The sequence below is a fragment of the Oxyura jamaicensis genome, chromosome 21 (genome assembly GCF_011077185.1).
Source record: "Oxyura jamaicensis isolate SHBP4307 breed ruddy duck chromosome 21, BPBGC_Ojam_1.0, whole genome shotgun sequence".
Classification (NCBI taxonomy): Eukaryota; Metazoa; Chordata; class Aves; order Anseriformes; family Anatidae; genus Oxyura; species Oxyura jamaicensis.
Window position 1 is genome coordinate 4,932,889 of NC_048913.1, and position 27,835 is coordinate 4,960,723.

Here is a 27,835-nt window from a genome sequence, read left to right on the forward strand (position 1 = left end):
TGCATCTATTTGGGGGATGTGAAATTGCCTGGGAATGAGTTATTTACATCCTCCTTCCTTCTGGAAGAAAGGCTGGGTAGTGCACCACAAGGCCAATCTTTTGAGCTTGTAATATACAGGTTTCATTTGAGCAAAGCACAAGCCCTATGTTCAGCTGATCTTTGCAAACTGGTGGCTTTTTTTCCCTGTCACTGTTCAAGACTACCAGTTCACTAATGTTAAACTCGCGCAGCAAAATGGGAATGGTGTGACGAGGACGGAATGCTGAAAACCTGCCTTCCTCTGGGTAAAGCGGGCAACTTTGCCATATTGAGTAAAAAAACACTGGAATCTGAAAACGTCCTCAGCCCTGCTGAGGGAGGATTTTTTTTTTTCCTTTTCTTCTCAAGCACAACGTGTGCCAATGCCTGCACCATCTCAGAAGTGAAGAGAACGAAAACACCACCTCTCAGTTCAGCCCAGGTTGATTCAAACAGGCAATAACAAAACCCATGACAAATACCCAGAAAAAAAAATAAAAAGGATCTCCAGCTATTTCCAATATAAAAGAGCCTCTCTCTCTCTGCACTGACACCTTGAAAAAAGACAGACCCTGCACGGCATTAAAAAAAAGAATTAAACAAAAACCTCCTTAGGAATAATTTGCAATGCAGCTCTTGGTGCTAAAGCCTAAAAAAATGTCAGTTTATATAAACAACTAACTGAATTTTATCCACACCAATTATGGACATAAAGAAAAAAAAACCCATGAGATGGATGGCACAAATCCTGCCATTTAAGCAATATTTTCTTTAATTGGGAGTTTATGTTCGGACACCTTTCCTGTAAGACACTGCTTACATGGGCATTATTTTACTGGAAGACAGTGGGCACAGAATGGAATTACCCATATATAGTTGTGGAAAAGAGGGTCTCTATTCAAAGGCAGAGTGACTTAAAGCTGTGAAACGTTCCTTGTGCTCTAAAAAAAATTAAACAAATCCCATCCTGGTCGATTGAAGAAACTGAGCAATGAATATTATGAAGAATAACAGAAAATGTCCTCAAGAGAAAGTCACATGAAGTTCCCAATTTATCAAAACTTGTAAGCACATGCTTAAACCAGCCCCTATTCAGGACAGTACTTGAGTGCATGCCTAACGTTTAAGTATGTGCTTAAATCCCATTGACTTCAGAGAGCTTACCTGACTTCAAGTCAAACATATGCTTAAGTCTATCCCAGCAAAGCATTTAAGCATGTGATTAAGGCCTTGTGACTGTAACCGGGGTCTTAAACTGCTGGGATCGGGCAGGAAGGGAGACAGGAGTTAGAAAAGCTTTCACTAAGGACTGCCCGATTGCTCTCAGGTTGTAACATTTGCACGGCAACAGTTCAGGCCACGATTTTAATGAAACAAGCATATATCAAACCCTCTAATCTAAGGCACAATCAGGGTAAGACCTAAACAATTTGGTGTGTCCGTGTTGAAAAACAGCAAAGGGGTCACAGGTACATCCGGGCAGCAGCCCCAGCTCCGGGCACACTGCTGTTGGAGCCTGGCTCACAGCTGTGAAGCAAAGCTCACAGCTGACACAACAGAAAAGTAAACTCCAGAACCACTGGCAGAGGAGATGGAGAACCAGGGGTGTTAAGTCTAGATAGGTGACATTAAAATTTAATTACTTTAGGAACTGATTATGGAGGAAATGAACCCAATGTTAAAGGGCAGAGGTTCCACAGAAAGTCTGATTTTAAGGGAGAGCCAGAGCTCTTGGTGGAGGCAGCACAGCGCTGCTGCAGAGAGGCCTCCCAAATCTCAGAGAGGGGACTTGTCTGAAGAAGTGAAGCCCAAGACTGCAAGGAAACCTTGAGCCCTTTGCCTCACTGCATGCACAAGGCTTCTACAACCAAGCCGAAGTGGACAAGTGCAGCGAGGGAACAGCCTCTCAGCGAGGAGCCTGAATCAGAGGCGAGCAGGAGAGGCTCAGAGCACTTTTCATCGCCCCTTTGCTCTCTAGCAAGATAGGGTTGGGCTGCCTGGACGCGAGACTCCTTTCAGTCCACCCAGAAAGGACTCAGCTCACACAGCAGCCCTCTGCTCACTTTGTGTGCTACCAGGGAGTCCCCGGCGCAGCCGTTACCTGCATGCAGTGGTAGTGTGTGCTTTTCCCGTTCAGGTGGCAGCCGTGGTAGTACACGCTGCAGTCATCCAAGGGGCTGAAGCGCATGAAGCCGTGCTGGAGGGAATTATCACGTTTCTTGTGCATGTTGTAATGCCGAATCACATCCTGTTTACTAGTGAATCTCTGGAGAGATACAGAGACAGACAGAGTGAGACACACGTGATGGGAGTGGGTGAGTAATCCTGGGGGCAGGGTTTTTTGTTGTTGTTGTTAATAAACTTATGGTACCGGGAGTCTAAAGCTCAGCAGCGGTCACCCCAAGAGAGTCAGGTTAAAGACAAATTGTGTGCGTGTATTTTCATGGTAAAGGGAAAGGGTATGCACATGAAAACTTGTAAGTAAACATGACACTGGGGTGATGTCCAGAATATGCTCCCTGCAGCTTTAAGGCTGCAATTCTTCTAACATAATTTTAGCTGCTACTATCTCAAGAACTGCTATAGTTAGAAAGCAAGCCAGTGAACTAAACAGCCTGCAAGAGAGTAATCCCAGCTTCCAAACCCCTCACTGCAGCGGTTAGCAAGACACTGGCTGCCACATTCATGTCAGACTAGAAACTGGGAAAAACACTCTGCTCTTTTACAGCATCTTCCCGTTATCACTCGTCTGCCACCCCTGCAAGGTGGGATGGCTGTATTAGGGAACAGGGGCACGGAACTTTCCTCCAGTCACAGGAAAAGCTGGTAGCAGAGCTCAGAGCTACATCTGGATGACCAGAAGATCCCTTTCACCATCTACCTGCTTGAAGTAACGAAGGGGTACCCCGCTCTCAGAGCAGGCTAAGTGCCTTTAAAATGAAGCTTTTCATTTCTCCTTCCCACTGACATCAATATTTAACAGAGAAGGTGGGAAAGTAAATCTGATTTTTTAAAAGAAATCAATATCCATTTATTTTGAGGAGTAATTGAAAAGGCCTGTATTCTAATGTTTAACAACTTTTCCAGTCTCCCTCACAGGAAACAAATGATTATCGCTTCCACTCTTTCCTCCTATAATATCAATCCTGATCAATCTCGTTGGTATTGGCATGGGAATAGACGGATATAGATTTCACCGGGAATCCCTTGGAGGCTGGAGGTATGATTTCCCAGGGCGTACATAGAGGATTGCTATTGCCAATCATCGTTAATTTGTGCCCACTTATTACGGAGCGTTACTTATTATAAAATATATCTCAGCCATAAAATAATTTGCATTTTAAAAAGCAGCCTAAATCCTTATTCCCTGCGAGACCAGACAGCTCCTTTGCAAGCAGCTTCCAGACTCCTTAGGAAATAATCATGAGGCCAATCATAATAATAGTTTTTTTTCCTGTCTTTCCATTCTTTGTGTTTCTCTCTTCCCAGTGCACAGCTATCCGTGTCACAGTTGGGACAGACTCATCTCGATTACCGAACGCTGGGCTGGCAGGACACTGCACGCATCCCAGAGCAAAACCCTCCTTGGATCAATAGAAACCCACAGCCGCGCTCAGCAGAGCCAGATCAACTTCCCGCGCTGTGGTCAGGCTCGTTCCTTTGAGACCAAAAGGTCTCCTGGGGTAGGGCAGAACTTGTGTCTGCCGCACGGTAGAGGCGAACTCTGGGATTCCCCCTTACACACACGCAGCCTGACCACAGAAGTGGCAGAGGCGAGCTCACAGACCTGGGAAGAGGGTAAACACACGCGGCACGTGACTCGGCTGCCTTGACGTCGCTGCCCTGGCACTTCTCCCAGCAATTACGGCATCGCACATGCTCCTGCCCCCACGCTCTCCCCACAGATCCCGGCCTGCTGCTGGTCTTATTGGGTGTTTTGTTGCAGCTACTGCTGCTACGGCCTCGCTTGGGCAGCAGGAGGGGAAGAGGCAGACTACCAGAACAGCATGCCCTGGTTTCAGGCACAACTTGTAACGAGGCTGAATTTATTCTCCTGGTTTCGCTGATGTAAATCTGGAGTAGCTCCCACTGACTCGAGCTGATCTATATTCTAGCAAATTCAAAATACATCTTGCCCTCTTTTCAGAGACAAAGAGCGATGAGGCATGTGTGCATGTGGGACGAAGCGCGGGAAGACACCAACCAGGACTCGGGGAGCTGTGCCGACCCCTGCTTCCCGTTCCCTTACCTGGTAGTTGCACTCTGGGTCAAGGCAGTGGTAATGTTCTCGGTACTGGTATGCACAGTGTATGTGTCCACAGTGCTGGCTGCCAGAGAACCTGCGAGCAGGAGAGGAGCACAGAAAGGAGAAAGGAAGAGAGAATGAAACGGTGTCCTGACAGCAGTGTCTGTAAGCACGGCACAAATGAAGTAGGTCCCACTCCTTCATCCCACGTGTTCAGGTCATCAAACCCCAGCGACTTTACCACCTCCGAGGACGGTGATCCCTCCCACCTTCCCTTTGTTATGTGTCACTGCTTAAAAAGGTGTTTCCTGAGCAAGATCCTTCTGGGCTTTTACTTCCCTGAGCTGCACGTGCTTTTCTTTGAAATTCACCTCCATTATTTAGAAGCCGCTTACCTGGGGAAGAGTAAGAGAGCGCGGTTGGTTCCCTGAGCTAAATACCACACAGTTCTAGTTTGGATAGCTCAGCAGTGAGTTTCAGAAACTTCCCACACCACGGGGAGACAAATTAACATCGGCCAAATACGGACCCTAGGCATGTGTGCATCCAGCAGGACCTCAGAAAAGCTCAGGCATTCGTTTGTTTGTACAAGTTATGCCTCGGTGTTTTTTTTCTAGTTGCAATACAGTGTCACGCTCCTGGGAAGGCTGCAGAGGGTAAGCCACAAAGGCAGTGGAAAATCGGGGCAAGATTAAGTAGGTACTCTTCCATTAAGACGGAGAGTAATGGAAGGACAGGGAGATGGATCAGCAGGGCCAGAAGGAACGCTGCAGGCAGACCTGTGTGCACGTCCTTCCCCACGCACAACAGCGCTGGCCAGTCCCGCTAAGCATTATTTTCCCTGTGGATGCAGCATTTGCTCCCGACAAGATGCTGCAAGGCAGAAGCAGAGGGCCTCCAGCCTGCCTTACGTGCAGTTAAGAGCAGGGCACGAGCAGCAGCAGCCAGCAACGCGCACCCGCTCCATTTGCCACCACCGAGCCTTCCTGGGAAGGCTTCCCAAAGTCCTGACATACAGGGTGGGAAAAAAGGGCAGGAAGGCTGTAAGGTATGAGCAGACAAACGGACACTTGGACTGATCAGTAACTGGTGGAAGGGGTGGTGCAGCGCCAGGCTGATCCCTGCAGCATCTCTGCTGTGTGTTCCAGAGGAACCTGGAGGAGCTGACGAGCTTGAAAGGGAAAAGCAGCGGAGGGAAGGGGACTCAGAGGGGAAACATTCAAAGATAAAGTGCCATCTGCTCAAAGGTTCCTCACGTCACTTTGTGCTGAACGCACCAGGAGTGTGCATGATAAAGGGCATCGGCAAGAAATAAGGAAGGAGAGAGGGAAAAAAAGGAAAAAAAAGGGGGGTGAAGGTGTTCTGGGGCAATGCGCGGGGGGGGCAGGAGCAGGGAAGATTACGGAGCGTTGTAAGGAGGGGCAGCACTAAGCTGCAGGCAGGAAAGGGAGCCGGGATGAAAAGCAACACTCAATATACATCCTGAAGTGCAGTGAGGAAGAGGAGGTCAGCTGTGGAGACAGCAGGGCCTCCTGGAGATGGGAAGGGGACTTAATTGACAGAAAAGATAGACAATGCTGAAAAATTAAATGACTTCTTTGCCTCAGCATTCACAAAGGGAGACAGGGACAGATGCCAGGAGCAGACTTGCCTTTCCCTGGGGAAGGAGAAGAAATACTGCAGGAAATCGGGATCACGCCAGAACAGGTGATTGAGAAACTGGAACAAACCCCGGCAGCGGAGAAGGAACAAACCACAAGGCAAACAGCAACGCTGGCTGCGCAAACAGAGGTGTGGAGCTGGGAGCGGAGGCAGCGAGCCCGGCCGGTGGCAGGGCAGGGGCAAGGCTCGCACGGGGCACGGGCAGCGGCCTGAGTCACCGGGACACGAAGCAGCACCCAAGCAGCCGGTCCTGCTGCTCCGGGGCTGCGTGTCAGCAGCCTGGAAAGGCCGAGGAAATGCTCGGCGGAAAGCTTCCTGCCTGCTGCGGGGACGAGGAAAAGAGGAAAGAGCAGGAGGGCTGGGGAGTGCTGGCTGGGCAGGGAGGAGGGGAAGAGAGAGTGCTGGCAAAGGCAGCTCTCCGGCAGAGCTGTCCAAAAGAGCATCCCAAGCGAGGATGCGAACGCAGCAGAGATGCCAACTGCAGCAGAAGAAGGGCAGGGGACCAAAGAAATCTGCCTGGATGGGATGAGTTACTTGGAGCATCCTAGCAGGAGCCGCTCACAGGCTCAGCTCCAAAGGCATCAGCTAAGCGAGCTCCCTGGCCCTTCAAACTCCTGCCCTGCCCTGGCAGGGGTGTGTGTGAGTGTGTGAGTGTGTGAGCGTGTGTGTGCATGGGTGGGAGCGGCTGTGGGTGTGTTTGTGGGGCGCCCAGCGCAGGAAGGGAGCGGCGGGCGCTCGACCACGCTCAGCGCCCGGGGAAGGAGGGAAGCGGCACACACAGCACCGCGGGGCCCGGTCTGCTCCTTCAGTCTGCAGGGCTAGGCTCCTAAAGGGTTATATTTATCCTCTGTTTCTTCTGACACTTGAAACAGTTCAAAGCTATTAATTTTTAAAGCACAGCATCTGTTTAGCTCTTCCCTAACAGGAAAGCTCGCACCGCACACACCCGCTTACACGCACACACACGCGCCCACTTCCATGCCCGTGCTCCGAGGTGCAGCGACACCCCGATGCGCTTACATGAACGCACCCGCAATTTCCATGCCCATGAGCAGGCACAAGCGCGCACGCACCTGATTGCAAACTCGCAGCCCCTTTCAGCACACCGATATGCAAATCCAGGCTCCTAAGCTGCGCGCACAGGCACACGGAGATTCATTTTCACAAGTGCAACTCCCTCCCCCTTCCCTTACTTTAATCTCTTCACTTTTTTTTTCTCTCTTTTTTTTTTTTTTTTTTTGCCAGAAAGAACTAGTCTCGATCTGGCAAGAGTTAGAACGAAAAACCAAGATAAATAAATAATAATAAAAATAATAAATAAAGAAGTCAGCATGCTTAGCGAGTGTTTACAGACTCATTACCCTGTAACGATGATGTGAAAGAAGGAAGAAAAAAACCCACCCCAATTACAAGGGGGGGAGGAAACCCACACAGAAATAAATATTTAAGCAAGTGCTGCCAGAAGCACCATCTGCTGAGGCACTAATAATAATAATAATAATTTTTTCTGTGGTCTTTTTTTTTTTTAATTATAAATATAGAGGGAAAAAAAAAAGCACAAAAAACAACCCAACCCAAACTAGCTAAGTAAGAGGTTTTGTTTTGTTGTGTGAGAGAATGGATTATCCCTGGGCAGCTTTTGGCAGTGGCTTTGGCAAACTCATTAAGCTAATTATGCAGTGCAGACATACAGTGTCGTGTCTCTCCCCCCCCACCCCCTTGATTTTAAGGCTTTAAACTGTTTTTAAAATTGTGTGTAAATTGAAGGGAAGTGGCTGTGCTGCCAACGGGCGGCTTGCGGAGCTTTCTGAGCAGGATGTGGTGTCCCTGAGCTATCTCACAAGCCTCCCTCGGTTACCTGCCTGACCCCGGGGAAGGGGCTTGCAGAGTGCTCCGAGGTGTGGATGTGGTCGCGTTTACACAGGGCTCTGCTTCAGAGGGGAACCGGGGACAGAGAGAGTGGCATCGCCTCTCCCCCCGCAACCTCCGAGCAAAACCGAGCTCCGTCTGGGCAGTAAAAGGGCGCTGCTGCTCCTGCCCCACGCTGAGCTGGGCTCAGAGCCCTGCTCTCGTTCCTGGACCCCCCCAGGAGGCAGCGAGGTGCCGATGTGTGTGCAAACGTCCTCTCTTCCCGTGTGGTCTCCTGCCCTTCTCCTGCATCACAGATTTGGGCAAAAGGGCTGCAGGGGCATCGCCTTCGGGTCCATTCCTGCTTCCCCTGCCCATGTGCCAAAGCCTCCCTCGCAGCTCCCCAGCAGCTGCCTGCCCCCAGGGAGCCGCTGCAGATGCCGGCCAGGTGGGGACGCACATTACACTTTTCCCTCCCTGCTTGCTAAGAAGTGTCCAGGTGCTGGTGGGAGCAGACCCTTCGGTTTTATCTCTAGAGAGAAGGGTTTGCTCGTTTCCCTACCGTGCCTTTCCGTAAACAAGGGGCTTGCATGGTTAGCTCCGTGACAGTGCGGAGGGAGGATCCAGCAGGCCAGGAGCAGGGGCTGCTGAGTGACAGAAGAGGCAGGGGTCGTGCAATAACCTCCTCTGCCCCTGGTGGCATCACTCTGTGCACCTCTGCAGCCTGGGCTCCCTCTCAGCATTGCTCATTCCTGGTCCGGAGCTGAGCTGAGGTGCCCCAGCCCGCACCTTACTCACAAAGGGTTTCTCAAATAAAGGAGCTGCAAAATATTCTGGGGTAAATATCCCCCACTGATGCTGAGTCCTGCCTAAACTCCATTTCACTCGTAGATTCCTCCCAGCCCGGGTTCTCAGGGGTGAGATGTTCTCTGCCTGCCTCCCGTGGGCACTGGACGTGGCGGGGGAAGAGGCAGGAGCTGGCACAGCAGTGGGCACAGCCTGACAGCTAGGAGACGGCGCTCCCATTTACATCACGGGCTTCTGCAGGGAAACATTTTTCCACTATTTGTCACAACGTCTAACAGCTCTGGGGAGCCGAGCATGCTCTTGGCATGCCTGTACACCTCTCACAGCTACTGCTCTCCCAGGCAGGGGAACAGAGCGAGCACAGATGCCAGAGGGAAATGGAAGTGCCAAGGGCTGGTTTCAACTGTTGCTCCAGATGGACGAGACCTCCTGCCTCCCCCCGCCGCTCCACCCTTGTCCTTCCAGCCCTCTCCCCAAGAAAGTCCGGAGTTTTGCCTACCTGGCAATATACTTCTGGTAAATATTTACATCTTCGCTGACGGCTGGTTTGTCAGTGGGTAATCCGTTCCTAGTGAGAAACACACAGGGCAGAGCTGGTTAGCGGAGGGACAGGGCACAGCCGCGCTCCTGGTTTCGCTCTCACACATCGAGGTAACTGGGTACCCGCATGCGAACCTGGGATGGCCACGGGAAGACCAAGAGCTCCCTGAGCACCTTGCAATGCCGCCTGTATTTGCAGATTTATGGACTTTAATCACAGAAAACAACCGAACAGCACCCAAATTCCGTATGAGCTTGGGTGACGAGGCACTGTTAGGAAGCAGACAGAAGCTACATCCTACTCATGCTCTGCTCCTACTCACAACAACTCTACAGCCTGGTTTCAACAAGGACGCCTTCACCCAGGGTTAGCTTGGGGTAAGATGAGCTCAGGGCAGGTTCAGAGCATTGGATGGCAGAGTTGCAACCCGTGGCTGGGATAAGTGCGTATGTGTGAGAGGGAGGGGTAATTCCTGCCAGGTGTTTGGGCCCAGGGGGGTCTGAAGGGGAAGGCAGGTCCCAGACAGCAGGCAGCACTTCCTCCACCAGCACAATTAATGAGCTGCCTTGCTTTAGCACAAAACCCCGTGTCTAGCAGGCAGCCTGAAGGAGAAGGACCAGAGCCACTCCTGTGCTCCAGCGTGTGATCAGGGGGCTGCGGACAGCCAGGCTGCCCCCCAGGTCACCCCCAGACCCACCTCCATGCCCCAGCCAAGGCAGTCCTGGGGCACAGGAGGAGGGATCATGATGATGCTGCAAACCCCATCCGCAGGCGGCAGGAAATGAGCAAGAGAAAGGAAATCAGACTGGGATCCCAGTGCAACGCGGAGGCAGACGAGCGGAGGCTCGCAGCCCCCACACACAGCTCAACGGTGGCCGCGGCGCAGCCGGCAGCTGAGCGCCCGGGAGACGCATCAGGCACAGAGCCCCTGGCCACGTCACCCATCACAACAAGGCACTGTGCCTACAGGAATATTTACAGCAGTGGTTTTTAGTAAGAGCAGTCCCTGCCTGCCATCTGGAGCACGTACCAGGTTCATCCCGAGCGGGGACCAGATGCGAACGCCAGTAATCCTTTACCCTCTGCCATACACCCGACCCAAGGAGCCCCCACACCTGTCTGCAGGAGGCAGGGAGATGACTGCTCCACGGGGAGGGTGGGAGATGTGCGAGGGGCGAGGCACGCCTGCCTGAGTGCCAAGAGCAGCCACGTGAGGATTCAGCCCAAGTCCTCCCACCAGTAAGGACAGGTAGACCCAAACCATCAGGAGAAAACAGGCAAGTGCCTCCCTCCCTGCCTGCAGCCTGACTCGGATAAATCAAAGGGCTGTAAGATCGGAAGGGTCTGTTAGGCAGAATTTGACCCTCTTCCAGGAGGCAGCAGAGGTTTCAGGACCCCCACCAGCCCTGGCACTCCATTAATGCAGCACGGTGTCGTGTCGGTGCCCCTCGGTTCATCACTAGCTTTCCTGCAGCTCCCAGCTCTGGAAGCCAAGCTACAAAGGAAGCCAAGGTTTGGCAAGGCCTTTGGCTATCTCCATTCAGTCCACAGCATCACTGCAGAGATTGCCAGCAATGTATGTGTAGGAGGTTATTAGTGGTAATTGGGCTAATGAGTTTGCCCAGTCTGAGGGGTAATTGAATCACCTCTATTTGTGTAAGGAACAAGCAAATTGAGAAGACACAGGCCTGGTCCCACAAAAGTATGCGTATGCCTAACTCCCACAAAAATTAATGGGGATTGGGCACTGAAATGTCTTCAGTGGTCTGGGACGCACAAAAGGCCCCATCCTGCCACCAGCCAGCAGAGTTTTGCCATCGAGTTAGATGGCAGCAAGGATCTGCCTACAGCCATGGCTGGCCGCCCGGGGCACCGGAGGAAGAAGGAAGGAAGCAGTTACGATCTCGACCTCGGAGTGCTGACAGCACCACGTCCCCTTATCTGTCCTTTCAGCATACAACCCCAGGAGCTAGTGGGCTCTGGATTCATGGCTGTGACTGCGGAAGGCAGGCCACAGCCTCTGCAAACGAGACTAATGGAGATGTAAGGCTGACAGAGGAACAGACACAGAGCAAGCAGAAACACCTCATTAACAGCATTTATCACCACACGAGCCGCAATTTGCCCCTGATCCACACACAGGCCTCAGTAATACAAAGCTAAGAAGAGTGGGAGGACACTTACTTTACTGTAGAGACTGTTCCAGTTGTGATGGAGTCTGTCTTGGAGAAAGTTGACTTCAGGTACTCGGGAGTGTTGAATGGCAATGAGACGGACTGCTCTGGGCCGGCCACGGGCGTGCTGCTGGGGGTGCTGGCGAGGGGAGCAGGGGCCAGGCTGGGTGTCGGAGCTTTCACCGGAGTAAGCTTCTGAATGTTCCTCACGTCGTACTTGGAAGGGCGGCCCACCTTACCGGTCTTGAAGGCGATGGCTCCTCCCATATCTGGGCTTCCTTCTCCAGGCTTGAAGAGGTGCAAGTACTTGACGTTTTCTAGGTCGTACTTGGAGGCCTTCTTGTACGTGTTGCCGTTCTGCGGCCTGATGCTCTCACCCGTCTTCAGCTTCTGAATGAAGAAGTCGTACTTGGAGGCCCGCGACATCAGGCCCTGCATCTGGGAACTGCTTGGGGAGGGCAGCGGCAGGATGGTGGCTTTGGTCTCCGTCAGCAGGGAGGCATCTGGACCTGGCACCCGGATGGGCTGCGACAGCACTGAGGAACCTTCCTTGCCCAGCTTGGAGCCCAGCTCCTCAGATTTGGCCAAGTGCATGGGCCAAGAGAGCTGCTCTCCAGCCTTGAGCTTGCGGATGTACTCCTCGTACTTGGAGAAGCGGGCTCGTTTGCTCATGGCGTCCTCGCCAGAGAGAGAGGCCGCGGTGGCGGTGGCCTCTGAGGTAGCAGCGTTCAGCTTGTCGAAGCTGATCTTGCGGGCCAGCTCGTCCCGCATGTTCTGATCATCGTAGCCGAACATGCCCAGGAATTCATTCATGGTGGTGGCGGCGTAATCTCGCAGCGATGAAGCTTCCCCTACGGAGAACCAGAGGGAGAGAGTCACGCAAGGGGCTGATTTTTCTTCTTCTCCTCCTATACCAGCACTGGTCGCGGGGAGGGGGGGCAAGGGAAGAGGGGAACATGATCTACTGACGTTTGGCTCACTTGTTAGGTTTTACGACTCTTAAATTAATTTGTTTTAAAAAAAAAAGTAATTAATACTGGGGTAAAATAAAAAGAGTTCATCAATGCCAGGAAAATCAATTTCCTAAATGTTCTAGCCGATGGCTTTTCAGTACATTAAACAAAGTTTCATAAATGTCTCTGCACTCTTGCCTTGGCCTAATATGAAGAAAAAGTAATTTTACTGGAAGTGAGACCAACGCCGATACGCCGGGGTTGGTGTGGTTCTGTCCTTGTGTGCGGGTGCACGTGGACGGAGCTGGCGGAGGACGGGAGGCAGCGGAAGGGGCAGGGGTGCTCGTGGAGCGGGGCCGTGAGCTGCAGGCGTGACACGGGGCACGGCCATGTGTGGGTGCAGCAGGAGGGGCGCAGAAGGGACGGTGCCGAGCCGGGAAGGGAAGTGGCAGAGGTGGAGATGGATTAAGGGAGGGGCAGAGCGGCGACGGCCACGTGCCTGAGCAGCTCACAGTGAGGACTGGGGAAGGAGTGGGGACGAGGAGGCAAGACAAAGACGGGGTAGTCCTTTCGGCCCCGGCCATTCTGTGAGGTTTCTGTTCAGCCAGCTCGCTCCCTTCCTTCTCAGTCCCAATGACTGGAGAGCTCCTTGCCATGTCCCGAGGGGCAGCAGTGCAGCAAAGGCAATGGAAAGGCACTGGCAGCATCCTGCACAGCCAGGAACAGCTTCCAGTAAGACAAGGAAAGGGAAAAGAAGTCCCATGCGGGTGCAAAATGCATCCAAGCCTTCTCCCCACTAGGACTTGGGCTGGGGAGAGGAGACCCCGATGTGGGCTCCAAAGGGAGGGACAGCCTGTTCCTGCGGTGGGGGCACGAAAGGCTGCTCTGCCGGGGGGCACGGGGAGGCTGAGCCAACACCGCCTGCCTCCGGTCTCCTCCTCCCTCCCCTGCTCCCCCAGCAGCCTCCCAGGGCACCGGGAGGGGAAGAACACACATCTGGAGGTCACCCAATATCAGTGGAAAGGAGGAAATAAAGATCGCTCTGACGTGGCAGCTTGGACTCATTTAGGCTTCAGTCTGACACAGCGTTCCTCCTCCTCCTCCTCCTCCTCCTCCTCCTCCTCCTCCTCTCCCTCTTGCTTTCTCCTGCAGTGTACAGATTTACTGTGTGCAGGAGTCCTTCAAACCTCCCTCGTCATCTTTTCCACTCACTCCCTCGAGCTCTCAGGGGCACCAAGGCTCCCACGGCCAGCACCAGCCGGTGCCTCGGCAGCAGGTGGAGGTTTGGGCACTGGGTCCAGAGCTCAAACCCCATCAGTGCTGACCTGAAACGTGGTTGAAAAGGAAAGCATCGAGCCACAGAACTGGTCAGTGACTCCAAAGCATGAAAACAGACCCCTAGGAGCTGGGATCTGACAACCTGGGACGCATTTACACCAGCACTTCTGCACGCACCAGTCCCCGGCAGTGAGTAAAGCCCCAGCTCAGCAGCCACCAGCTTGCACAGATCTGCATCCGCGGGACTATGCGGAGGGAGAGGCTGCCTGAAACAGGCACTGAAACGTGCACAACCATGAGAGCCACATTCCTGAGCCAATACCTTTCCAAAGCCATCAAAATTAACCTTCACACACACATTTAATTTAATGAATTTAAATCATTTCATCTTGCTTTCAGGTTGTTCTCTTCTCTACCTCTTCTCTCCACCTCCATCTTAGTGTAACCCTACGAGCAATAGAGGTGATTAATCCCAAGAGATCCCTGATGGGTCTAACAAGTGTTAGTTACAAAAAGTCTCAGTTTCTGTTAAATTTGCATCCTCTGTTCTGCTTTTCCTCTTTCTGGACCTGTACAAGTCCCCCAGCCTCCTCCCCAGTCCCTGACTTCCCAGCCCTGCACAGAAAACCCTACCCAGCCTGGGCCAAGCTGCAAGGGGAAAAAGCCCACCGCAGATGGGATCCGATAGGAAATTCATCTATCAGGTGTGGGTTTTGCTGGCTTTAACAGCTGCCCTGAACAACAGCCAGCCCTTTCCCTTTCTTTGGTACCCGTGTGGCTAGACCTCAGCCAGTACAACTAGATGCACTACCCTACACCGTGGAAGAAGGCGATTTTTCAGGTCTTTTTTTGAGCTTTGCAAGGCCCGTGCATGAGTTCGGGTTTCAGTACCCCCTGATTTAACCCCTCATCCCCCAGACCAGCTTGCTATCTGTCCCTCCGTTGCTCCAGTCTGGCTCCGGGTGACTGCAGCACCCTGACGGCAACGCCCCCCCGACGAGCTCTGTGGTTCCTCACCCTGTTTGAGACGAAGCCCTGGCCGGATCCCCCTGCCCAGCGAGCACAGCTTCACTCACCCAGCACGAGGCCACCAGCACACCCCCTAAAGCCTCAACAACCCGCCTTTACTTGCAGGGTGGCTGGCCGGAGGGCTGGAGGCTCTTGTGGTGGAGGCACCTAGGGAAGGGCTCACCACGAAGGGGCTGAGACCCAGCCAACCCGTCATTGTCACCGACAGACAGCTCCCCCCGGACCCCCAGCGGGCAGAAGAGAGGCAGAAGGACGGCGGCTGGGAAACAAAATCCCTGCGCCAAGCGCGCAGCCCTCCCCCTGCGTCGCATTTTTTCTCTCTCCCCTTCTGTGTGATAACAAAAGGGCTCCCTCTCCCCTCGCTGCCGCTCTCCATTTGTGGGCATTGCCAAAGAGCAGAGATCCGTGTGTCTGGGAGCAGCTATCGTATCACAAAGGATCCGGAGCTAGCAAAAAAAAAAAAAAAAATAGGGGGGGGCTAAAAATAGCCTGCAGCAGCACACTATATATGGAAGGAAAAGCAAAACAGCCCAAACGGAGAGCAAGGTCTGGGTCCTGGGGGATGGGGCATCCCGGCTCTGCCCTGCAGTCTGCTTGGGAGGGGAAACGTGGAGATCTGGGGGCCGCAGCAGCTGGCACGCGCCGTGCGTGTTCTCCCAAGCGGGGTCTCCCCAGGAAATTTTGCAGAGCAAGCCCTCCTTGCTGAGAGCAGGGCCAGCGTTCCCCTTCTGAGGGACGCAGCCAACAGGCTAAGAAAAGAAAACTTTGAGAGCTTGCACGGGGGGAAGCTCCCGGTGACTGCTTCAGCCCAGCATGCGAGTACCGGGCAGAGGGAAGAGCACGGGATCGTGCAGGAAAATCTCCTGGGTGCACCAGCGAGGGCTCGTAGGAAGGGATCTCCGTCAGAGCCCGCACGGGGAAGTCTGAATGCTAAATATAAATGCGTGTGCAGCAGCACGGGTCAGTCGGGGAGCAGGAGAGGTGTGTGAATGAAGGAGGAAACGCATCTGCATGTCCAGGTCAGAGGCTGACACCCGTCTCCTGATGGACGCCAGCTCTGCGGCTCCTGAACAGCTTTCCCAGCTGATCGGGAGGGAGGAACACAAGGCAAGGCTCAGCACTGACTCCTCAGTCCCTTGTTTCAAATGGGTGGCTCAGGACAAGAAACAGGGGCCCCAGAGGTGCACGTTCTCCACGTTACAGCCCCTGTTGTTTCAGGTAGGACTAGGGTCACTCCCCCCACTGACCAAGAAAGCCCTGCTAGATGCAGGATCTGGTTTTCTGCATGGCTGCTGCTTTTTGCCCCAAAAAAGCTGACCAAAAGCAGCACAACCCCAGTTTTAAATGCAGCTGAGCCCTCTCAGCGCTGTGTCCTGTGTCCTCAGAGAGCAATGGGCGCCCAGAGCCTTCGAAGCTGGGTTCTGCCACAAGCCCCTCGAAGCCACAGCGAGCAGGTGGGCAGGGCTGTGCTCCTCTCGGGGGCCTCCTGCTGCCCCCCAGGGCACAAGGAAGAACTCCTTTGGGGTGCAGGCAGTCCCAAACCCCGTGGCAGTAATTTACCTTGCACCCAGTAACACCGAGGAGACTCGGTGACGAAGAGCTTCGAGTCCATTTTCTGGAGCACAGCTTCTGAAGAGGAGAACTTTGTCCTCTCCAACACAAGAGGCTTCGCTCTGTGCTTTCCAGGGAAATGTCACCATCGACGTTAGCGCCAGGCTTCTGGAAACACACGCTCAAGACCCAGCAGCACGTCCCTTTGCCAGGCAAAACCTAAGTGGGGTGAACGTGACCCCGCACGTGCCGTTACCTGCCCTAAATATAAATGAGCCCCCACCCCCCCATGACTGCTTGCACATTTTTGTGTAATCCCCTGATAACGCAGCCCTAGAAAAGCGGTTTTACTGAGAACTCCTACCCGACGAGAAACCTCTTCTTCATTTTCCACAGGTTGGCAACATATTTTTACAGCCTAGGTTCCCCTCCTTTTCGTTTTCGTGGCAAAGAAAAGCTGCAAATGCGGGCTAAAGGGAATTAAAACCAACTGAAAACTGAGTCCAGGCACAATCACCTTGTGTCTGGGAACGACAAGGGCTTTCCTATCAAAGGAAACTGAAGGTCACACTTTTCCTCATTGATCTTGCAATGTTTGTTAATTACTCTGTCACTGATGTGGCGAAGGATAATTAAACAGCTCTGTTTATATCTTATATGCATAATTATGTGCGCTGCCACTGAACTCGTGAAGACTAGAGAATGTGCCTCTCCAGAAGGGGAACGGACAGACGGAGATGAGTTTCGGCTGCGTTATTAACAGGAGGAGGAAAACACGGGCACACACAAAAGGAGGAAAGTTTGATGGATTCACAAAGTGCTGGGATCAGGGGAGGGGTGTGCGCAGGTGGAGCAGATTAGGGGGAGATCTTTCAATTACGGCTCCAACCCAGCTGAGTGACAAATCAGGGGGAGGGAGCTGCTCTGCCCGAACAGCGAGCATTCAATCTGCCCTAAGCTTTTACCGAGGCTTCGCGTTCATCTGGCCCCCAGAAATCAATCTGGGGGGACCTGGGTATCAGAAAATGAGCAGGAAACTCAGCTGGGGCTTTCCCCGGTAGCTCTTGCTGATTTCAGCTTTTGAATGAGCCACAGAAAAAAAGGCAGGGGCTATCTGAGAATAAGAAATGCGCACATGGCCTGGGGGAAAACCGGCAACCGTGCACGAGTCAGCATCCAGCCCGGAGCGGGGGGAGCAGGAGCCGGGGCTGGCTGCGTGCTGGACATCTCTGTTACAGGCTGCCGTTTGGTGCCAAGGAAAGGGAATCTGGGCAAAACCAGGGGATGATGAAGGAAGGAAAAGAAGAAAGTTAGGACTATACTGTGGCTCGCTCCATGCTTTCTGATGGTAGCACAGCCCTGAGCAGCCAAGAGTGAGAGCTGAGGCTCATCACTGCCTCACTGCCGGGGGATTTAAGGGCACGGGGTCCAAGCACGGGGTGCAGACACCCCCGGTTTGCTCCGGCACGCCCCGGCTGTCACATCCTGCCATGCTGGCCCTGTCCAGTGAAGACAGGAGAAATGGGAATGGTGGTGAGGATGGCTGCCAGCTCTGCAGGCAGCCCCACGGCAGCGTGCACCGTGCTGAGCTGCAGGATGAATTCTGGTGTCCTCCTCTGTCCCTCAGATCCCACGGCCAGCTCTCGGCTCAGGGTCAATCACTGCTGTGCCAGGTGCAACCGGTGGGCACGAGCGTGTTTACGCGCCCTGCCCTCACCGTACAGCCAGGGTGCGTGTGAACACCTTGCAGAACCCACCAGGGATTTGCCATGAAGGTACTTTTTTTTTTTTTTCCACGTAGAAAATTAAGACCAGGAAACAACACACAACACAGTTACCCCATGTGAATTGCCTGAAGGAGCCTAGGGAAGGAGACCTACTGTACCACGGGATCTACAGTCTGGGAAGAGTCACCCAGACACGTCCACCCTGCGCACACCCCGCTGAGGAAGGGCACTGAGCAAACCGGGCACGGTCCCAAGAGCAAAGATGCAGCAGGGAGGCAGGCCTCTGCTGGGGGATGCGGGAGCCTCCACCCCTCTCCTCCATCCAGCAGGTAGCCAGCAGTTCAACCTCTTCCCCAGAACATGCAGCTGAGGAGCTGCCCCGTGCACGGGTTGGTGGCGGGGGGCTTACCTGAGGCCGTTCCTGCCCCCAGCTTGGAGGCCGCCTCGCCGCTGGAGGCCCGGTAGGCGTCATCCTTGGAGGCCGTCCCGTCGGAGTCCCTGTCGTCCAGGAAGGCGCCATCCTGCGAGCCCCTCAGTGCGTCCGCCTCGTCCCCGTTGTCTTCCTCGTCGCTGCAGCCCTTGGGCTGCACCATGTAAACCCCTTCGGGGGGCACCTCCGCGCTCTCGGCGCCCTTACACTCCTTGCCCTCGGCCCGCCCCAGCAAGGGCTCCTCGTTGTACTCCCCGTTCACCCACTTCTCGATCACCTCCCTCCTCTTGTCCTCCTCGATCTTCTGCACGCGGCTGAGTCCGTCCGAAAACTCAGTCCCCGGTTCCTTGGTCCCGGGCTGAGGCAGGTCCTTGTTGCTGCTCTCCCGCTGCGGCCCCTTGTCCGCCCGCGCCTGCTCGGCTCCCCCGTGGTCGAAGACGACCTGGCGGCTCAGCTTGGCACAGATTGCATTTAGCTTCAGGCCGCCTTTGCGCTTGGCAGCCATTGTGGGTTTTCCTGAGGTTGCGTCAGTGCATATAGTTCTTTCAGCTGGAAAGAGAGAGGGGGAAGAAGCGAGGAAGGGCGTTAGAGGGATCGGGACATCCGGAACCCAAGCAGCAGATGGCTGCTCCCAACCCGTCACGCGTGGCCGCGGCCGTGCCGCGAAGGGTGGGACTGCCGCCTGTGCACCAGGCCCCCAACCTGCCCATCCCAATGGAGGCCACCGGCCTCGAGGCAGAGGCAGGTCTTTATGCTGGGACTGAACTGGGCCCCAAAGGCCCCCAACACCACAGGCAGGTGAGCGTGGTGCGGCCCAGCCATCACGCCTGGCTTGGAGGACATGCTGCTGCCTCCTTCAACCCCCAGCGCCCGCCTCAAGCCCCCGGCTCCATCCCCAAAATGACACCAGGCAGCGACTGCGCCCCGACACCTGGAGCAGGGACCAGCCTCCCAGTCCAACCCTAGGGATGGTGAGGAGCTCACTTCACGGGCTCAGAGAACCAGTACCGAGCAGGGAGAACCAGTACGGATGATGGGAGCACTGGGAAGTGCCTGCGTGCAGCCCCAGCCTGGTGTGTGGAGAAAATCGCCCAGGGCTGCCATCAGTTGATCAGGCCCCCTTTGCTCGCTCTGCTCTCACACACACAGGAAATTCTGCTCTCGCACTTCCCAGCACAATCAGCTAATTAGTGTGGGTTTGTTATTTTAATGTAGTTTATTCATATGTGACAGCTAGTAAAGGAGGGGTAAGAGAAAGTGGGGGGAGAAAGGAAGAAGGTAAGGTCTTAACTTCAAGGTCACGCAGAATCTTGAACTAAATGGTCCCTATCACGGAGTCACTCGCATAATTATTGCACCAACAATTAGCAAGGCTCAATCACAAATAAAAGCAAAAACCTGATTCTAACGTAGCTGCGCTGGCTCGTTTCTCTTTTTATTTACGGTCCCTGCGCGAGGCACGCAGACTGGGAAGGGTTAAAGGCCCCAAGGCAAGAGCCGGGCCTTGCAGCCGGGCCCTCCCCGCGCCCGGTGCCACCACAGACCCCGCTCCGTGTCCCCAGGCTCAGGAAGAGCACCCTAAAGCCCTGGGGACACACACACACACCGCTGGGCACGTCGCTGGACGTGTCCCCAGGATGTGCTGTCGGACCGCGTGTCCGGCTGGAGGAGGGACCTGTCCCAGGGGCCCGAGGTGGGAGTCCCTCGTGGCCGCTCAGCCCGCGCCTCCCTGTCACAGCCCGGAGGTGCAGCTCCACAGGAGCGCGCCGAGATTAATCAGACCCCCTACAGTGCACCCAGAAGCCATCGTGACAGCCCCTAATCCCGTAACATGACAGCCCAATACAAACAGACTGAAACTTTAGACCTGCTGTCCAAGAGCCAGAGAGTGGCTGCTTAGCGTAAACGCCTGACAGCTTCAGACACGCTTCCCCCTCAAGGGCTGCAAGGAAACACCCCCCCCCCCAACAAAGCTATCGGCCCCCCGTAAAAAGCGAGGCACAACGTGCTCCTACCCACCCCGACGGCGCTCCCCCCTCTGGCACCGAGCCCCCGGTGCCCTCCTTGTGCTTCCAGGCAGGGGAAGCACCTGCCTCCCCCGAGGGCATCCCTGTCCCTGCAGGAACGGAGCAGCTCCCAAGCCCCGTGCGTGCGCCGGCAGCAAGCGCGGAGCCGCACACGGATGGCTTAAAGCCTCCCGTCTCCCCAGAACCCCCCCGTACACCTCCCCACGCGCCTCCCTTCACACATCCCCCCGCCACGCACGCAGCCCTCGCGCGTACAGATGGGCACCGGCAGGCGCCCGTAACGCCGCCGAAGCCTCCGCGCGTTGGCACCTTCCCTTCCCATCACATTCCCGCTCTATTTAGGGCAGAAAGCGCAGGCCGATCCCGTGCGCCACGGGTACCACGTTGGGACTCTGCTGCTGCGAGCTCCAGCTGGAGCCCGGCCAGGACCCCGAGGGCTCGTGCCGGGGGGCTCGGCGAGGGGCCAGCGAGCCTCGCTGGGTGCAGGTGGCCGGGGTCGGGGCAGCCGCCGGCCCCGTTCCCGCCCGGTGCTTCCCCATCCCCGTTCCCACGACAGCCGGCGAGGATCAGCCCCGCTTGCAGCTGGGGTGACGGGGAGGGAGGCACGCAGCAACCCGCTGCCCCCCGCCCTGCAGCGACGGCAGGTCCCATTATTCTGGGCTGGAGGTGAGCAGCCAAGTGCGTGCACCAGACGGCAAATGAATATATAAATATTTATTCAAAGGAAGAGGGGAACAGACGTTCCCGAGGCTGCACTTGCTGCGTACGCAGCAGCTACAGGGAGCCTGCAACTTGTCTTCCATTCCCGGGCCCGCTGCTCCTGCACCCCGGCCTCGCCCCTCCGGCACCCGGCTCCTGCCCTTCCCTCCCCACCTCTCCTGTCCCCTCTCCCTTCTCCTCCCCAGGTGGGGTTTCTCTGAGCACAGCGATGCTCTTCTGTAACGTTTGGGGCGTCTTTTCCTAAAGCCCATGTTAAAAATAAAGCAAGCTCAGAGAACTCCCCTTCCCCCTGACCTGGAAGAGCAGACCTTCCCGGGGCAGTGCTCCGGGGCAGCAGGACTGCACCCCGTGTGTCCTGATAGCCTCAAAGGGAGAAGGGGAACCCTGCTTGCAAGGAACCGCTGGGGACAGCCCCGGAGGGACCAGAGCATCCGTGCCCAGGTGGTGGGTATGGGGTTGGGGTGCTGCAGGGGGGACCGGCGCCTGCCCGGGGTCGGGGCTGCCAGGCACAGGGGCCCTGCAGCCGTGGGGTCCCTGCCCCAGCCCCGCTCCCCACCCCACATCACCCCCTGTCTGCACGGCACTGTTTAAAGATTCCCGGCTAAGTAAACATCCCCCTTCATTTTCTTCTTCCCGATAGAAATGTTTTGATTTCGCATCAATCTGAGGAAGCCGTTTATAACCTGCGCCTGTCACGGGGACTTTTCATCTCTGCCCAGGACAAACTCTCCCACATGCTCTATTTACACTGAGCACTTCCTCGGAAAACAATGCCACCGGCAGCGTGCCCCGGCGGCCCCACACCCTGCCAGCACACACCGGCTGCCCAACGCTGGCGAACGTCCCCTCGGGGACGAGGCCTGGCCCTTGGGGACAACCACGTCCCCCGCGGAGGGCACAGAGGGACCCCGCGCATGGCAGCGGACCGCGAGGCTGGCACGGGTGGAGGAGGGGGTTGGGGGTGCGGGCAGAGCCTGGGGGGCCTGGGGACCCCCCCCCCCCCCGGACGGGCCGGGGGCTGAGGAGGGGCAGGGCAGGAGGGGCGAGGGCTTGTGCCGTGGGACGGGGGCGCTGGCTGGGGGGGGCCGGCGCGCCGGCACTTCAGAGGGCCGTGCGCGGGGAACAGATGGAGCTTTCATATTCTTATTGAAGAGTTTTCAGCCCAGCTGAGCAGCTCCGTTCAGGAGGGAGGTCCCAGCGCCAGCTTTCCAGGAGCTGCGAGCTCTCATTCGATTAATTATTAACGGCATTATTTGGGGCGGGGAGGGGGAGGGAAGCAGGGCCGACGCGGGGCCTTTTCTTTTTTAACCGCTGTGGTGCGAGCCTGCCCGGAGGGCCCCAGGCGGGGCAGGAGGCACGGCCCTCAGACAGTACCCGGCGTGTGTCCCCCAAATAACGCCCCGAATCCCAGCGGGGAAGGCAGCCGAAGGTGCAGCCCTTGTGGCACACACCTCCCCTCCAGCCCGGGCAGGGCCAGGGCACAGGCAGCAGCAGCCCTGGCCTGGCCCACGCCGTGTGGGAGTGGATGCAGCGTGTGTATTTTCCCCTCTCCGGTTTATCAATAAAACATTTTATTGCTTTTAGCTCAGGAAATGACCTTGGATTAGTGGATGCTGTCTCTTCTGCCTGGCCTTGGGGAGTTCGCAGAGGCTCTTTAACGACCTGCGCGCACGGGGCCCACCCGCGCACCGGCGGCGTGGAGCCGGGGAAAGCCCCGGGTGCGGAGCTGGGCCCGGCAGGCTCCGGCTCTGCTCTGGGCAGGAGCGGCAGGAGAACACAGCCCCGGGAGGAGAAGTGAAACAGCCGTAAGGGCGTCCTCACTGCAGTCCTACCAGCTGCACTCCCTGCCTTCCCCGAGCCGTCAGGGCTCTCCCTGCACACCCCAGCCGTGAACTGGGGACTGCCCTGTGCCTGCCACAGTGCAGTCTGACTGCATGCAGCACTGCCCGGCCTCCTGCCTGCAGCACTGGCATCTCCGGCCACACATCAGTCCGCTTTTCTCCCCATTCCCTACTCCAGAGCCTGGCACAGAAGGACGGAGGCCAGACGCGGCTCCCTTCAGCCCTGCTCCCCTTGGCTCAACCTGCTCAGCTGCAGCCGTTAGCCAGAACTGTACCGAGGGGCAAAGAGAAGGAAGAAACCAGTGACTGCGAGCAGAGGGTCCTCGGGCAGGACCTCGAGCACTGCTGGAGCTCTCCAGAGCCAGAGCCAGGTCCCCAAAGCCTGCAAGGGCACTGCAGCCGGCAGCACAACCCCGATGGGCATCGTCCCCACCAGCACGAGCCTGCCTTTCCGGCCTCATCCCCTCCCAGTGTCCCCAGTTCAGAGGTCCCCGTCCTGCCCCAGCTCCTCCGGTGCCCCGTGCGGATGCAAACCCTCGCAGCACCAGAGCTGTGCTGGTGTCAGCCCGTGGGAGCCCCGGCACGCTGCCACCCCCCGTGCCCGCTCCCTGCAGCCGCGTCCGCCTCGAGAGCGAGCCCTAAAGTGTTAACGGCGATTGGTGAAATGGCACAGCAGATTGCTACAATAAATAATTTACTGATATTTATAAATATTCAAATCAGCAGGCTTCAGAAATTGAAAGGGGGGGCTGAGCCGACGGGGAGGGGAGCGTGTGTGTGTGTGTGTGTGTGTGTGTGGAGGGGGGAGCTGACATTAATTCCCAGGCTCTCCAAATTCATCTGAGAACTGTTTCTCATTTCAAACCAATATTAAATCTTTTGGTGTCAGGCCTCCAAAATCAAGCACCGAACAGAAAGTCACCGCCCTCGTGGTGGATGATGCCGTGCCCGCCGCGGGGCCGGGTGACGGGGGGCAGCGGCGAGGAGCCCGCCCGGCCACATCTGCGCCCCAACACCAGCCGAGGGAGGAACTGCCACTGCTGCCACCCACGAGACCTCGTCTTTCCATTTTCTAAATCCCACAGGAAAGCAAGGGCTCGGCACGGGAATGAAGGTGCTGCCAGGGCTCCTGGAAGCCCTGCAGCAGGAGGACCCTGCGGTCCGGGCTCCTGGCTTTTGCTCCTTGCTCTGGAAAGGAATTCAGAGGCTGAGGCAGGGCGTTATAAGCCAGGAGCCCTGGCTGCCAGCCTGGTTTTCAGGCACGGTGTCACCGAAGGTCTCCCCAGCCGTCTGTGCCTTCGTTTCCCACGCAGAGGAGGAGGAATGAGGGCGATGACCCACCTGGCTGAACCCCGCAACGCTCACCCGCTGCTTTGAGGTCTGCCTGGAAGCTCTCTGCTCCCGCACCGCTGCTAACCGAGCCTCCTCCACCCCCGAGCATCCCCCTGACCCCTGAGATGGCCGCGGGAGATGATCCCGCATCCTCCCCTGGACCACCCCACCGGTAACGCCAGGCTCCAGCATGGGGCGAATTTCCCCCAGATGAGTAATGGCTTTTCTAATGCACGGGCAGGCTGTCAGCTTCCCTACTCCCAGTGTTTTATGGGTTTAACTGAACGGCTCTGAACTCCCTAGTAAGAAATAAAGTTATCCCTCAGCGTCCCTTCTAAACATTTCACTCAGTGCAAACGGTGTTTAAGAAAAATGAGGACATATTTCTTCTTAAGGATGCAGTATCCCCCTTCAGAGGCCTAATTTATGCCATATATCACTGGCCAGGGAGAGGAAGGCAGCGCAGACCTCACACTAGGAGCGAGCTGGCCCGAGCGCAGCCCCGGCGCTGCTGCAGTGGTGCGAGGGGCTGCGGCTCGAGCGCTGCCGAGCCCGCGGGGGAGCAGAGCCCGCAGCGGGCAGGGCGGACGCCCGCCACGGCTGCTCGGTGGGGCTGCCGGCTCCCCGCCGCCCCCCGGCTCCGCCGCCGCTCGCCCGGCTCTTCGCAGGCGTTCGGCACGGCTGGCGGGGAGCGCGGCTCAGCTGCGGGCGAGGACGGGGCTAATCCTCGCTCGCAGCTCTTTAGGAACGCGCGCCGCAAGCTTTTCCCCAGCAGGTCGCACAGCCCAGCCTGAACGCGCTTTGATCTCGCCCGACCCCAGCTCCGAGAGCCCACCCCGCTGCTGCCGCTCGCCCCCCGGGCACCGACACCAGCGCCACGTCCCTGCCCGTCCCCCTCCTGCCCCCGGCCCGCCAGGTCTCCGCAGCCCTGCAGCTTTTGGAGATTGAGCCCAGCTCGGCGGGCCCAGCATCTTGCTGCTGCTGCAATTCCCGTGGCGGCAGGGGGCCAGCACTGCTGCGGGACGGCTGGACGCGCTTTCAGAAGCGTCCTGCAGCCAAACCCGCAGTGCATCTGTCAATGCTGGAACGTTTCGAGAGTTTCCTGCTCTTGGTGCCACAAGACCTGTCCTCGGCAGCAGCAGCGAGGACGCTCCCTGGGAGCTTTCTGTCCTCGGAGTCCCTTAGGTAACACCGAGCCGAGAGGATCGGCGTTGCTGGTCCAGTTTCTCCTCCCTGCCTTATTTATTTATTATTAATTTTTTGAGTCCAGTTAAAAGGTTTACTATCCTAAGTGGCCTCACTCAGCCTAAGTAACTCTATAAATCAAGCGGAACCGCTAACATCGCAGGCCCGCCATCAATCTCCCACAGGTTGTGAAGAAAACCGAGGGGAAAGCAGCAGAGGGGCGAGGGGCGATGCCAGGCCGGCTCTCAGGGCAGCTCCACGCCAGCACGGGCTCTGCCTTCCCCTCTCCATGACCATGGTTGTGCCCACCTGGAGAGGAGCCGTGAGCCCCTTGTGATTGCCAAAAGGGCAAGGGGTGCAGGGAAACAGCAAGGGGGGAGAGGGGGATCCAGCAAGGGGCTGGGGACCCTGTGCTGGTGATGTGTGAAGGCTCGGGGAGGACTTTTGGCAAACCGCTCCTCGCTCTGCTATGCTCAGCTCGCGTTTCCCCTCTACTCATTTCAGCCCCAGGGGTTTTCTTTTCCTGCTCTCGCTTACTGGTGATGTCCCAGTGCTGGTACCAGCCTCTGGGCATTGCCTGGGGAGGAGTTTTCTGGGGCAGGCTTGAAAACTGGCGTTTCCTTGCTCAGCACCACAACGGAGACCCCGGCCCCATCTTGCTGAGGCTTCTCTTTGCTGTCTTCATGCAGCCCGTGCTGCTCCAGCACTACTGGTGGCGGCGGGGCAGGCACGTTGGTGGATGGCACACCTCAGCCAGGCTTAGCTGCAAGGACCTGATGCTGGGGGGGGTAAACAGGACCTGGGAGAGAACTGGGATACAGCCCGGGAAGGGAATCACTCCCAGTATCACCAGTCCCCCTTGGTGTCTGTACCAGGACACTTTACCCAAGCCCAAAGCCGTGAGGAGCAGCTCAGCATCAGCTGAGGGCAGGGGCTAAGCGAGCTCCTCCTGACAGAGGCTCCCTGCGCACCCCAGGGTGGCAGCTGCAGGGGGATTTGGGAGGCTGCTGGCGAGCTGACCCCTCTCGGCACCCTAAAGCTCAGCCCCAGCCCTAACTAACTGCAGTGGGAAGGCAGGAGCAGAGCCGGGAGCAGGGAGCCTGCATGCTTGTTGCATCGCCGAGAAACAGAGGACCAGAAAAAGTTCATTCCTGCGGTCTCACACCGCGGCTAATTCTGCCTTGCCTTTTGCTGCGCTTGCTTCTGGTCATCAGGGCTCATCTTCTTATCCCCCTGGCCTCGTGAGCCCATCCACGTGCTGGCGCTCCCGCCGGCCGCGAGTACCCATCGGTGGGGACGCGCACGTGCCCTGCAACGTGGCCGTGCGGGTGCACACGCGACCCGGCGCTCCGGCACGCGCGACCTGGGAAGCTCCGAGCGCACCAAGGGCAGGGCGAAGGCAGGCACTCGGAGCTCCACGGACGCCCTGCGGCAGCCCGAGCACGCCGCGCGCGTGGCCGCAGCCCCCCGCAGCGCGCCCTGAGCGCGCTCGGCGAGCACCCACGCGGGGAGGGCCGGCGGCGGTAGCGGCGGGCAGCTGTGCGAGCGCAGCGCTCGCACCCGCACGGCCACGCGCGGGTTTCCCAGCCCCGTGAGCGGAGAGGTTTGTTCTGCGGCTGGGAGGGAGAAAACGGGCGGCCCGGGAGGCCCCGGCAGGGCCAGCCCCGCGCCCCGGCCCGGCCCCTGTGCGCCCCCGGCCCCGCTGCCCCCCACACCTCAAGGCAAGGAACGCGTCGGCGAGCGTCCCGCTGGAGCCGGCGTCCCCGCGGCGGGAGCGTGCCGGGCGGGGGGTCTCTGCCTCTCCCTCGCTCGCTCTCTTCCGCTCGCATCTTTTCATGAACTCTATTTCTCTTTCCTTTCTGAAAACAACTGAGCTGTAAATACTGTTTAACCTTCTTCCCCCCTTCCCCCCTCCTCTCCGCACTATAAAAACACAAATATGCCATAACTCAGCTGGCTCAGCCGCCGCGCCTCCAACATGCCCTGCTCCAGGCCTCTCAGGAAGGTCATAACAAACGACTTTCCGATTCAGTGCTCCTGAAATAATTTTGTGTATTAAAACCTGAATCTGCACTTTCTGGACCGAAAGCCTCTCTTAATTATGGCAAGCGTCCTTGGGATGGACAGTGATCCTTCACCGCGGCACCGCCAACCAACCGGAGAGGCAGCCGGCTGCCGGCTCCCCACCCCCCCCCCCCCCCTCCCCCCGCCACCCAGCCCACGGCCCCCCTTGCTCCCTCGCCCCCCCGCCTTCCCTTTGCCCAATCTGTTTTCAAAGTGTGTCTGTCCTTTATTAAATTGTTTTCTTTTCCACATTATCAGTTGCCATGGAGACCTCATCTCTCGGATTATTTGAATTTCATTATATCTATTGATTTGGGAGCATTTCATCTTTTTTATTGTTTTTCTGTCAATTTTCAAAACGAATAACCATCTAATTTGCGTCAGTGCTGATTATGTTTGT

General features: G+C 56.6%; 1 protein-coding gene across 5 annotated transcripts in view; it reads right to left on the bottom strand.

Moving 5' to 3' along the window:
- Nucleotides 1–27,835, bottom strand: part of CASZ1 (castor zinc finger 1) — a 212,984-nt gene that overhangs the window by 30,796 nt on the left and 154,353 nt on the right. For all 5 annotated transcript variants that reach the window (XM_035344641.1, XM_035344640.1, XM_035344639.1 and 2 more), the window contains 5 exons: nt 18,246–18,815; nt 11,309–12,149; nt 9,083–9,151; nt 4,270–4,360; nt 2,122–2,286 (listed from right to left, as the gene is read on the bottom strand). In XM_035344641.1, coding sequence (XP_035200532.1) covers nt 2,122–2,286; nt 4,270–4,360; nt 9,083–9,151; nt 11,309–12,149; nt 18,246–18,815 — 1,736 coding nt within the window. The remainder of the gene's footprint in view (nt 1–2,121; nt 2,287–4,269; nt 4,361–9,082; nt 9,152–11,308; nt 12,150–18,245; nt 18,816–27,835) is intronic.